This window comes from Elaeis guineensis, chromosome 6 (genome assembly GCF_000442705.2).
Source record: "Elaeis guineensis isolate ETL-2024a chromosome 6, EG11, whole genome shotgun sequence".
NCBI classification, from domain to species: Eukaryota; Viridiplantae; Streptophyta; class Magnoliopsida; order Arecales; family Arecaceae; genus Elaeis; species Elaeis guineensis.
In genome coordinates, this window is record NC_025998.2 from 29,283,990 (window position 1) to 29,295,906 (window position 11,917).

The 11,917-nt window shown below is 39.4% G+C and overlaps 1 protein-coding gene across 1 annotated transcript; it reads right to left on the reverse strand.

Moving 5' to 3' along the window:
* Window positions 1-251: 251 nt before the first annotated feature.
* Window positions 252-1,608, reverse strand: LOC105046895 (polyubiquitin 11). Its single transcript, XM_010925640.4, has 2 exons — window positions 1,470-1,608; window positions 252-1,148 (listed from the first exon to the last, which is right to left on the reverse strand). Exon 2 carries the CDS (start codon window positions 1,146-1,148, stop codon window positions 459-461), a length of 690 nt encoding a protein of 229 aa, XP_010923942.1. The 5' UTR covers window positions 1,470-1,608; the 3' UTR covers window positions 252-458.
* Between the last annotated feature and the right edge of the window lie 10,309 nt (window positions 1,609-11,917).

Sequence of the window (11,917 nt, forward strand, 5' to 3'; positions counted from 1 at the left end):
TTTTTTTTTTGGGCTTTATGGGCTGGAATTCTTTACTCGGACCAAGCCATCACAAATTTAGTAGAGGATCAGTGAATAACAACTGGCCCACTAACCCTGCCACTCTAACCCAATTTTGGGTGGGCCTCCGTACATGCCTCCAGGCCCATCAGGCTGGCTGAAACTTTTGAAACCCAAAAATATTTTAGGCCTATTGAGTATTGAGAAAAGATCCAGTAAAACCAAAAAAAAAAAGAAAAAAAAAGAAAAGGTTATAGACACTAAACAGTAATATTGTTATTTTCAAACTTTGCAGCATATATCTTCTGAGAAAGACAACGAGGAGACGATAGAAGGCGCGACCACATTAGGCCGGCGTACGACAATGACTTAAACGGGCAACACATTAGACGACACTTACGGACACCGACACCATGGAACACACTTATAAAAGGACCACCAGATCAAAGGCCGGGGATTCACATCCCACCGCGAAGACGGAGCACCAGATGGAGGGTGGACTCCTTCTGAATATTATAGTCGGCAAGGGTCCTGCCGTCCTCAAGCTGCTTCCCGGCGAATATCAGCCTCTGCTGGTCCGGCGGAATCCCCTCCTTATCCTGGATCTTCGCCTTGACATTATCAATGGTATCCGAGCTCTCCACCTCGAGGGTGATCGTCTTTCCCGTGAGGGTCTTCACAAAGATCTGCATCCCTCCACGGAGGCGGAGCACCAGATGAAGAGTAGACTCTTTTTGGATGTTATAATCGGCGAGGGTGCGACCGTCCTCAAGTTGCTTTCCGGCGAAGATCAGACGCTGCTGGTCCGGCGGAATACCTTCCTTATCTTGAATCTTGGCCTTGACGTTGTCGATCGTGTCCGAGCTCTCGACCTCCAAGGTGATGGTCTTGCCGGTGAGGGTCTTGACGAAGATCTGCATGCCTCCACGGAGACGGAGGACAAGGTGGAGGGTGGACTCCTTTTGAATGTTATAATCGGCGAGGGTGCGGCCGTCTTCCAGCTGCTTGCCGGCGAAGATCAGACGCTGCTGGTCCGGGGGGATGCCCTCTTTATCCTGGATCTTGGCCTTGACGTTGTCGATCGTGTCCGACGACTCGACCTCCAAAGTGATGGTCTTGCCGGTGAGGGTCTTGACGAAGATCTGCATCTGTTATAGAAGAGAAGTGAAAAAACGAAGGATCAGAGGAAGTTCTAACAACGAGAGAGACGAAAGGGCCGATAGATCGGCAGATGGTCGAGCCGATGAGTAGATCGGTCAAGGTCAAAGGATGGAAAGAGAACAAATAAAAAACCGAGAGCTATGAAGCGAACCAGATCATATAATCTGGAATTTTTTCAGATCTAATCAAAAACCTAAAAAGAAATAGAATTCGCTGGTAGAACTATCGATGTAGAGGAAATAAACCAAGAAAAAAACCTTGATTAACACCAAAAATCAGAAAAGATAGAGAAAAGATGAAGGATATACCCTGAGAGATTGGCCTGGGACTCTTTCCTACCAACCGAGAAGAAATTGGGTGGAAGGGGAACGCGGAGGGGTCTTATTTATAGCTGAGATTGCCGACGGGTGCGACCAATAGGGTTGGACGCCGTAACCACAAAGAAAAGTAATGCCAAACCCGGGGCGTGCTCTGAGCTGTAAAGACGTGACCTGCACGGTATAGGTTAATTGTTTTTTCCCTATTTATTTTGTTTAGATTGTTGGACGCGCCGAGAGATAATGACGAAATTAGCTAATGAGTAGGTCACCGATAATGATAACGGCCGTTTGGAGGTTGTATTTTAATATAGCAATTAACACAAGAGAGGCTCGTGACCGGGAGGAACTTGATGAATGGCTGTGATATGCCAATCAGTATGATGATTATATGCATCAAACATCACAGTGGTGTCATAGATATATTGGAGTATGCAGTAGTTATCTCTCTCATATCTTACGAGATAACAATATCATACTAATTGGATGTAGAGATATTTCTATTCAGTACATCTTTCAAAAAGTCAATACTGTAGCTGATTAAATTGTGATTTTTGTTACAAAGTACTCAAGCAAATTTTGTAGACTAATTTGAGATTAATTCTTCGGTCTTTTCAAGATATTTTTTTTTAATTTTTTTGATGTATTTACACAAAATTTGTATGAATCATTATGTTGGGGTAATTCAATTTGTTCTCCGATTCACAATCGGCTGATCGAATATCTATCGATTATGGACGATGAACTATCAAAACTACATCACAGAACAAGTTCTGCCTCAATTACAACATCACCCGACTTTCAATTGGTCTGATAGGTACGGACCATCGACTATAAATGGTAGCCCAACCAATAGTCGGCTATTTTCAACCTTCCTGACGACTTAACCGACTTTAAACCGATGACCATTGGCATATCAGAATTACCGATCGATGGTTATTTGGATTCTATAATTACCGACATACAGTCGACACATTCGGACTATCAACATAAAGTCGGTATACCAGAAATCGCTAGCACAAAAAGTGCATAATGGCTATATAACATGATCAGTAGTGGATATAACCATCCATCCCATAATCACATAGTGCTGAAATAAATGAGACCTATGTGTCTAACTGTTACAAACGGTTACCAACAACTCATCTATAAAAAGAGATAAATGAACAGTGTTTGATAAATACTTCTGGACTGATACTCTATCTCTTTAAAAATTTATCTCCTATTCACCACTCTCCACTGACTTAAGTATCGAAGGATCTCCTTCGGATATAATTTTGGTCAGTGCGGACTTCTTTTGCAGGTGCTTTCTCCAGCGATGGGTGCAACAGGAGATTGGCTGCAACAGATTGACGCACCAGGTAGGGAGAGAATAACATGAAATCATGATAAAAATCAAAGCTCAGAACAACTCCACCAGATCTGCAAGACAATCTTTCCGTCGGGAAGACCTCCCTCCTCCACTTCAATGGCAGAGCCCAGTTCTTCGCATCTTGTAGTAACTATGGACTTTAAATTACTGCTTCAATGTAGCAAATGAAGGTGCTGACAGAGGTGGTACACAACCTCCAACAACAACAAACACAGCAGCAGCAGCCGCTGGTGGAGGAGCCAGTGGCACATTCAGTGCCATCCAGCACAGCTATCGTCCTCCACGATAATCACTTTCTCATTTTCAGGACAACGACTGTCTTGACATTTTCATCGTATCGAGCCACCATTATCTCAGTATTCTCATCATGTCGCTCACCATTCGTGGCGATCTTCTCTCCTTCTGGTGTACATAGCATCAAGAAGGAGAAGAGGCCATGTGCACCTTCTATTTCTCCATCCCCAAGTTCTTCAGGAGATTCTATCCTTAGATTTTTTCAGCAATGGTGGCTCAATGACTATGAGCACAAATTTAAAGAGATCGATCATCAACTCATCCAACTCCAAATGAAAGGTCGGAAGTCCTCCAATGACCTCAGCTTCCACATTGCTCAACCTCTCTCTCAGCATATCTTGGATGAGCCGATCCCGTCTCGATTCAAGATGCCGTAGATAGAGCCATATGATGGCTCCACTGACCCAATTGATCATCTAGAGAGTTACAAGGCTCTCATAATGATCCAGGGGATGACCGACGCCCTTCTATACATGACTTTCTGACAACCATTCGGAAGGCTACTCGAGCTTAGTATTCTGGCTCTAGCCGGAGAGTATAAGTTTTTTTAAACAGCTAGAATATTCTTCGTGGTCCATTTTAGCACTAGCTGAAAGATGCCGTAAACATCAGACAGTCTCTTCTCTATCAAGTAAGGTGAGACCGAAACATTGAGAGACTTTATGTCTCATTTTAATATGGCCATATTTGAGGTTAAAGATCTCAATGAAGATATGGCCATCTTGGTTATGAAGAGAGGTCTGAGAGAATCCAGATTTACTTATTCTCTGAATAAAAACTCCTTCGACCTATGCTGAACTTCTAGAGCAGCATACAAGTATATTTGCATAGACCAAGGCGCTTCTAACCGATGTCAGACAGAAAGAAAAGATCAAAAAAAGAAGTAAAAGAAAGATGAAGCTCCAATCAAACCAAGTCGGTCAACAATCAATAAAGGAGCTTCACCCCATCGACAGAGTCCAAGGCTGAATAATTATGACAGCAGGTATGACTCCTATACTCTTCTTTCTACTCTCCATGCGTAGATCCTAATGAAGATCGAAGGAAAGGAGTATCTTCGACATCCCCCACCGATGAAAAACCATCGAAAGTCAAGACAAGGAGAAGTATTATCAGTTTCATCATGATCACGGTTATGATATCGAACAATGTATTCAGCTCAGAGATGAAATAGAGGCTTTAATCTGACGTGGCTACCTCAGGAGATTCCAACGAGATCGCTCGACTGAACCTCCCACCGACTAATAGCCTCAGCCACAAATTGAGAAAACGATTAATAATCGGCCAACGACAGGAGTGATCAACATGATTTCTAGACGACCGAAGGATTAGGGAGTAACTTTCGAAGAAGAGTTGGCAAAGAAACGATGACTTGACAATGTAATCTCTTTTTCGAAAGATGATGTTCGGATAATACAGACTCCCCATGATGATGCTGTCGTCGTCTCGATGATGATAGCAAATTATGATGTAAATAGAATCTTAATTGATAATGAAAGTTTCATCAATATTCTTTTTTACTCAATTTTTTTCTGAATGCGACTATCGACTGATCGACTCAGAAGAGTCTCAATGCTATTAGTTAGTTTTACCGAAGATGCAGTTACTATAGAGGAGAAAATTACTTTCCCACTAACTATGGAAATAGATCCATAATAAAGTACCGTTCTCTTGATATTTATGGTCGATCGAGTTTCTTTGACTTACAATGCCATACTTGGACAATCAAGACTTAATGCCTTGAGAGTGATAGTATCAATATATCATTTATTGATCCAATTTCTGACAAAAATATAGTTAAAAAAATGTGTGGGATCAATAACTTATCCGACGTTGCTTCATGGTCTCTACAAAGAATAGGTAATTTGAAGACTCTTTGTCGGTTGACAAATTGGACCAGATAGAAAATAAATAAAAGGGTGAACCAACCAAGCAACTAGTTTCTATCCCATTAAAAGAAGATGATCCTAAAAAGATGGTACAATTGGATCACAATTATCGGATCCGAAGCAACAACAGCTGGTGAACCTGCTAAGAGCAAATGCTGACATTTTTGCTTGATCGGCAACCAATATGCTTGGATTTCCTCCGGAGATAATAACTCATCGGTTGAACATTGATCTAAAGTTAGACCAGTAAGGCAAAAGAAATGATCTTTTGTTGCTGAAAGGCAAATGATCATTGACGAAAAGTTGACAAGCTCCTTGTGGCTGGCTTCATAAGAGAAGCTAATTATCTAGATTGGCTCGCTAATATAGTGATGGTAAAAAAAACTATTGAAAAATGGAGAATCTGCACCGACTATACCAATTTAAATGAAGCTTGTCCGAAGGACAATTTTTTTTTACTAAAGATCGATCAACTAGTTGATGCGACGTTGGGACATCGATTTTTAAGCATTATGAATGCCTTCATGGGCTACAACTAAATTTGAATGGTACTTGAAAATGAGGAGCATACTGCCTTCATAACCGACAAAGGCATCCACTGCTACAAAGTGATGCCATTCAGTTTAAAAATATCAGAGCTACTTACCAACGGCTAGTCAGTAGACTGTTCAAGATACAAATTGGACACAATATGGAGGTTTACATTGATGATATGCTGGTAAAAAAATTTAAAACTTCTAATCATGTTCGAAACTTAGAAGAAGCCTTCAACACACTTTGACAACAAACTTAGAAGACTATCTCTAGGCCTTTTAATTCCTATGGCATTCACATTTTGCTCGATATTAAATACAGATACATCAATATGTAGTTGATAGAGGCGTTAATAAGAAAATCATTTGTAATTTTATTATTTTCATAAAATATGTTACAATGGTTCTTATGAAAGCTAATCACATAGCCTTCTTGTGCTAAACATGAAACAAAAATCAAATTTCTGCTTGCTGCAGGCACATAATAACAATCTCTAAGAAATAAATCTAATCCTAACGATAATCGCAGAGGATAGGTTCTCACGGCCACAGCAGCAACTCTTGCTCCATTTCTGATGCGTGGATCATCTCTCCATCCCTCAGCCTCCTGCTCTCCTCAAGACCCTGCATAGAAGTGCACAAATGAGCACTAGAACTAGAGTCAAGCACCCAACTGTATGCAGAAGAAACCGTAAGATTAGATTCTAAAATGAGCATACCTCCAGAAGGACCATCCTTCTTGTTCTTCAGGGTGGCCAGGTACTGAGGACAGTTTTGCTTCCAATGCCGTTGATTGGTAGTGGAAATATTTTTCCTTTTCAGCAGCCTTCTTCTTCGATTCTGTCTTCTTCTTCTCCCATCCACCTTCTGCTTCTTCGCAGATTTTTTTTATTTCCAAAAGACTTTCTCTTGGAAGAAGTCGCTCCACAGTAAGAACTGAGCCTTTTGAACCCTTCATAGAAAGCTTAGCCGTAACCAGCATGTTCATTAACTCGGCCAAGGTACACTGCATCTTATGCATATGAAAGTTCATGATGAACTGACCATATGCATCAGACAAAGACTGAAGGATCACATCAGTCTGAAAATTCTTGTCTAAGATGACACCGAGCTTCTCAAGCTCTCAAGATCCTTGATCATTGTCAAACAATGACTTGGACTGACTGCCCATCACGCATTTTAGCCTTAAAAGTCTTTGACAGACTTGATACTTGGCTGCACGACTTTGTTCACCAAACAACTCTTGTAGGTAAGCCAATATTTGGCGGTAGTCATAATATTCTCATGTTGGTGCTGTAAGTCATCAGATATTGCACCCAACATGTAGTACCTTACTTTGTTCTCATTATCCGTCCACTTTTTTAGAGACGCTCTCTGTTCAGCAGTCGACGTACTGGCATAGCAGGTGGGTCCTGGTCCAAGACATGGATCAATTTTTTGGAATCCAGAATAATTCTATAGTTCCTTAACTAGTCCTTAAAATTGGGTCCAGTCAATCTGTGGGTGTCTAGTATTTTGGTTAGGGGGTTGGACGCAGACATGTTTCCTGTAGAGAGTCAACAGTTTCTAGTTAGATTTTATAATCAGACTTAACCAATTTATTTAGGAGTTTTATTTTTAAAAAATTAGGCTCCACTATTTTCTCAGATCCCTACACTCCCTAGGTAGAGATGTGAAAATCTTCATATTAGTGATTTTAGTGGGTGGTGCGGTCTCACCGACTGGCTCATCACCTCACCTAAAGTTATTGGTGATGGGTCAACCGATGAGTGGACAACTCTTGTCAATGATTCTCTAATCATGGTACATCCAAAACTTGGTCTCTAATTCATGAAGCTCACCGTGCCCGAAATATTGCTCCAATCCTTAGTTAAGTCAAACCCACCATTTGCACGAACTAGATTCCTGATTGGGTCCCTCACCGTATCCGAAATATTGAGCCAACCCATCCTTTAATTCGTAGCATCCAATGCCTAATGGACATGATTGCATCTTTCCGGTGCAACTGAGCCACTGTATCCAGCGAGAACAATCAACCCCAGAAAGGCCCGCACATCCACAATGGTGGAAGACCTTAGACTTAATATTTTTTAGGAAGATTTGATTTAAGTCTCATTAAATTTGGCTTGACATAGTCATAACAATTATGACTAACCTAGTGGCATGGGTTAGCTCGAATTGTTAGCCACCTCAAATCAGAACTGGGTCGACACATATGGCCAGATAAGTGAGACCGATGGAAGGATATGCCATTAACTCGAAAGAACGCATTCGAGTCGAGTAGCTCCCAATTAAAAATCAGTCGGTCGCATCTGCCCAACTTACTTTAGACACCAAATTATCGAAGCAGAACTAATTGGGTTAGCCTACAATCTAAGCTCTAACCACTGAGCCAAATTAGGTCTTAACTTGATCGAGTCACATATGAATGTGATTCGACCTTGACCTAGACTTAATCCTATTAGGCTGATCAATTATTAGCTTTCATGATCCCACCTAACCAACTTTTGATTCGGTTTGATCAACCGCTAGACCTAATTGAGCTACCCAAGTCCGAACCCAATTTTATGAAAATGACTTAGATCTGAAATTCTCAATTTTAGATCTAATTTAATTTCATAAGCTTAATTCATTAATTAAGTCTTGGTTAATAAACAAAACATGTAAAATAAATCTAGAGTTTCAGGATCTAGGTTTTGCAGAAAAGTAAGTTTTGATTTCTAATTAAGGATGAATGCACAGCACCCCTACACTCATAAGAACACCCATTGAATGAGAGGAGAGGTCTTTAAACCCTACTTTGTTCTTATGACCGGACGGCCATAAGGAACACCTTAATCAGAAATATAAATTTAACTACAAAACTAGTTAGATCTAAATTTACATATCACATATACAATTTAAGATCTAACTAATACATGCTTTGCATACATCTCATGTATCAAAAATTGATCTAATTAACATGCATTCAGATTTAATACATCAATGTAACATCTGAAAAATAAAATTTAAATTGACTTATTCAACATAAAATTTATTCTAGACAGTTACTAGAACAATTCTACAACTAGTCTAGGCATGCAACAGATCAATCTTATGTATTATCTAAATTTTTATTTTCTATTTTTGATCTGAATATAATATTTATATCATCAAAAATAAGAATAAATTAGATCTAAATTATATTTTAATCTCATTAAAATATAAACTTACAAGACTATTCATAGATCAAACTATTCCTAGTGTAGTCATGCATCTCATGCATGTTAGATCTTTTCAGATTTAATTTTAAATATTTTGATTTCAGATCTATCATATCTGATGTGATATTAAAATTTTTTAATATCAGATAAATTAAAATTAAAATTAGATCTAAATTAGATCTGAAACTGAGCCATCAACCTGGCTCTGATACCACTTGAAGGAAAAAACTGCCTTTTTTCTTTAGGATCTTCCAGATTTCATCAAATCTGGAGCGAATAATTTTAAAAAAAAATTATTTATATTTATTTTAGATCTAAATCTCTAGATCTAATTTTATTATTTGATATTAATTCTAAAATAAATCTAAAAGTATGAGGAAACATAAAATACTCAAGGGTAATCTGATTACCCTGTAGATGATCGCAGCAAGCCTGAGGTTCTGATTTAGCCACGCAATTGCCTGCCTCTACCAGTATCACTCAGACAGGACCTAGATTATCTTCTCCTCATAACTCTTTACTCCAAAAATTAAAACTCAATCTGATTAGGAAGATCTTCAAAAGCCTTCCTGAAGTTGGAGCAGCAGCTTGTCGAAAAACTCCTGCAGCCCTTTGTTCAATGCATCACCACGCTTTGATCCTTCACCAGATGGATGCCCAACCTCTTGGGCATGAAGAGGGGAGAGGGAGCACCAGGGAGGATGTGGAGAAGAGGAGGGTGGCTGGCTTTTGCTGGGTAGGAGCAGAATCACTTAAACCCTAGGCACAGACAGGGTTTATATAGACCCTGCTGCGCTGCGCAGTGCCACATCATTCGATCAATTAAAAATTTTATTTAATCTAAAAAAATTTTGATTAGTGGAGTGATGTCATCTGATCACATCAGATAAGAACCCCCACCCTCTCTCCTATGTTGGCACCAACATTGGATAAGCACAAGGGAGATGGCGCCCAAGAGTTTATGTTGATCAAGACTCCTCTTGATCTTTATCCACTTGGGGCGCAAGCCTTGTCCAATTGTGGCACCCACTTTGGTGCTTATTTTTGGTAGGTGGACACTCCACAAAAAATCTCCAATAACCTCTTGTCAGGTGGCCTTCAGTTTAAGACCCATATGTCAACATTTGACAGATGTCCTAAAATGAAAATGGCAGGTGTCAGAATTAGCAGGTGTTGTCTTTAATTCATCTCATGAATTAAGATAAGCCTTTTCTGAGCTGGACTAGCTCCAGTCAGACTGAGAGAAATCTTCTCAAGGTTTCTGGATGAGTCAAAATACATTTGGCTCAATCGAGATAGAAAAGATTACACGAGGAGAAAGTTAGGCTCAATCGTGTGCTAGCATGATTTTCTTGAACCTAATTGGATCTAATCCAAATCAATTGGGCTAGCCCAATTGATCACATCCAGATCCTAACCCTTGTTAGTGTGATCCAGTTAGATTCAATTCTGTATGGTAATGAGATATGTCGTGATCTCATCATCGACATCATCGAAACTCCTTTCGATGGACCAGAACTCTTCTGATTCAGACAATTAGAATGATCGATCATCAAGATCATTCTAATTGCTCCCAAAATCCATCAGTGACACCTAACAGTATATGGTGGCAATCCATCAGAATTGAAGACAAACCTCTCGATGCAGCTACCTGTGTGATTGAGTTCCTCTATCATGAGTCCCGACTGAATTAGGGTTAAGGTGAACTCGTCAAACCCAACATCAGTCATATGAATCAATCGATCAATCCGAGTTCGATGTGAAACCCTAATAGAAAATTATTTTCCATTATTTTACTTTGCCGTGGCCATGGGCTTAAGGACTCGATCTTTCGATCATCATAGGACTACTCCTCTCATCTATCGAGGTTAATAGATCTCATCTTGGTGCGACCTAGTTCCTACAATGAATGTGCTACAACCAACATACACCTCAGAGTTCTGAATGGCTAGGAGACCAAGTTATGGTGTAGTCAAACTATAACACACTTAAGGTGAACCGTCGATGTACCTCAGATCAAAAAACTAGACACACAACTGCAACATCGAGCTAGTCATCGACGAGAAGGTAGACTTCTTTATGACTGCTCGATATGGTCACGCTCAGTACTCTCATTCTCAACGAATATCTGTACTCTCACTTCAGTGTCTTCACACCATAGACTCAAGACACATCTACCCTAAGGAAGCGATCGTACACCAACCTTTCGGATCGATCACCATCCTCGTGATGATCCTATGGTCAGGAGCTGTTTATGAGTTAGTTATGTAAATTCATGCTTTAAATTTTTAACTCTTGAAAATATGAATTGGCATTCCTACTAACTCAAAGGATGTATCACAGATACAATGTACACAATGTGATAGAAGAATAATTTATTTATTGATTTATAGTCAAAATTATAAATTTACCCTTAGATTTGTACAGGAATGTGTCAGCCAATCTGGCATCTAGGGCACACATCTAACATTGACTTGGTCCACAACCACATTCCATGTAAGAGAGAAAAAGTAAAAATCTTTGGGCGTGCGTGAAGGCTTGAGAGAGAAGATTTTGTCGCACAAAATAAAAGAGAGTGGGCATGGGGGGCTAAGGTGGCGCAAGGTGGAATCCTAGTCTTACTAGGATTCAATCTATGACTTGTTCAAATTTGGTTTCTCAAACCAAATCAAATCAAAATCAAATCAACCCAATTAAAATAGATCTTAACCCAATTAAGAATTTAATTTAATTAGATTAAATAATATTTAAATTTGATTTAATTTTTTAATCGAATTAAAAATTAAGTTGATCCAAGTCCTAATTGAACTAGGACTAGTTTTTTCTTGCACTTGGCTTATCCAATAAATCAATTAGACTTGATCCAATCAAGCCCAAACCAAATCTAATTAAATTATATTCAATTATACTTAATCTCAGCCCTTTGGCTTAATCAAATTAAGCTAATTAGTAATTGAATTGCTAATCGATCTTCCTACAATACTTGCACTAGGTTAAATGTCAATCGTATTGATTGTTTAACCCTAGAACGATTCTTAATCGTTGATTAACCATCCGATCGGATCTTGAACTCTAATATGTGTGACCTCATAGGTTTGAACCTAAGTCGGTAGCATAAGAATAAATTTTTGTACCAATCGAAGTGACC

Excerpts from the sequence above, each read along its gene's own strand:
- LOC105046895 (XM_010925640.4), bottom strand. The coding sequence starts at position 1,148 with ATGCAGATCTTCGTCAAGACCCTCACCGGCAAGACCATCACTTTGGAG.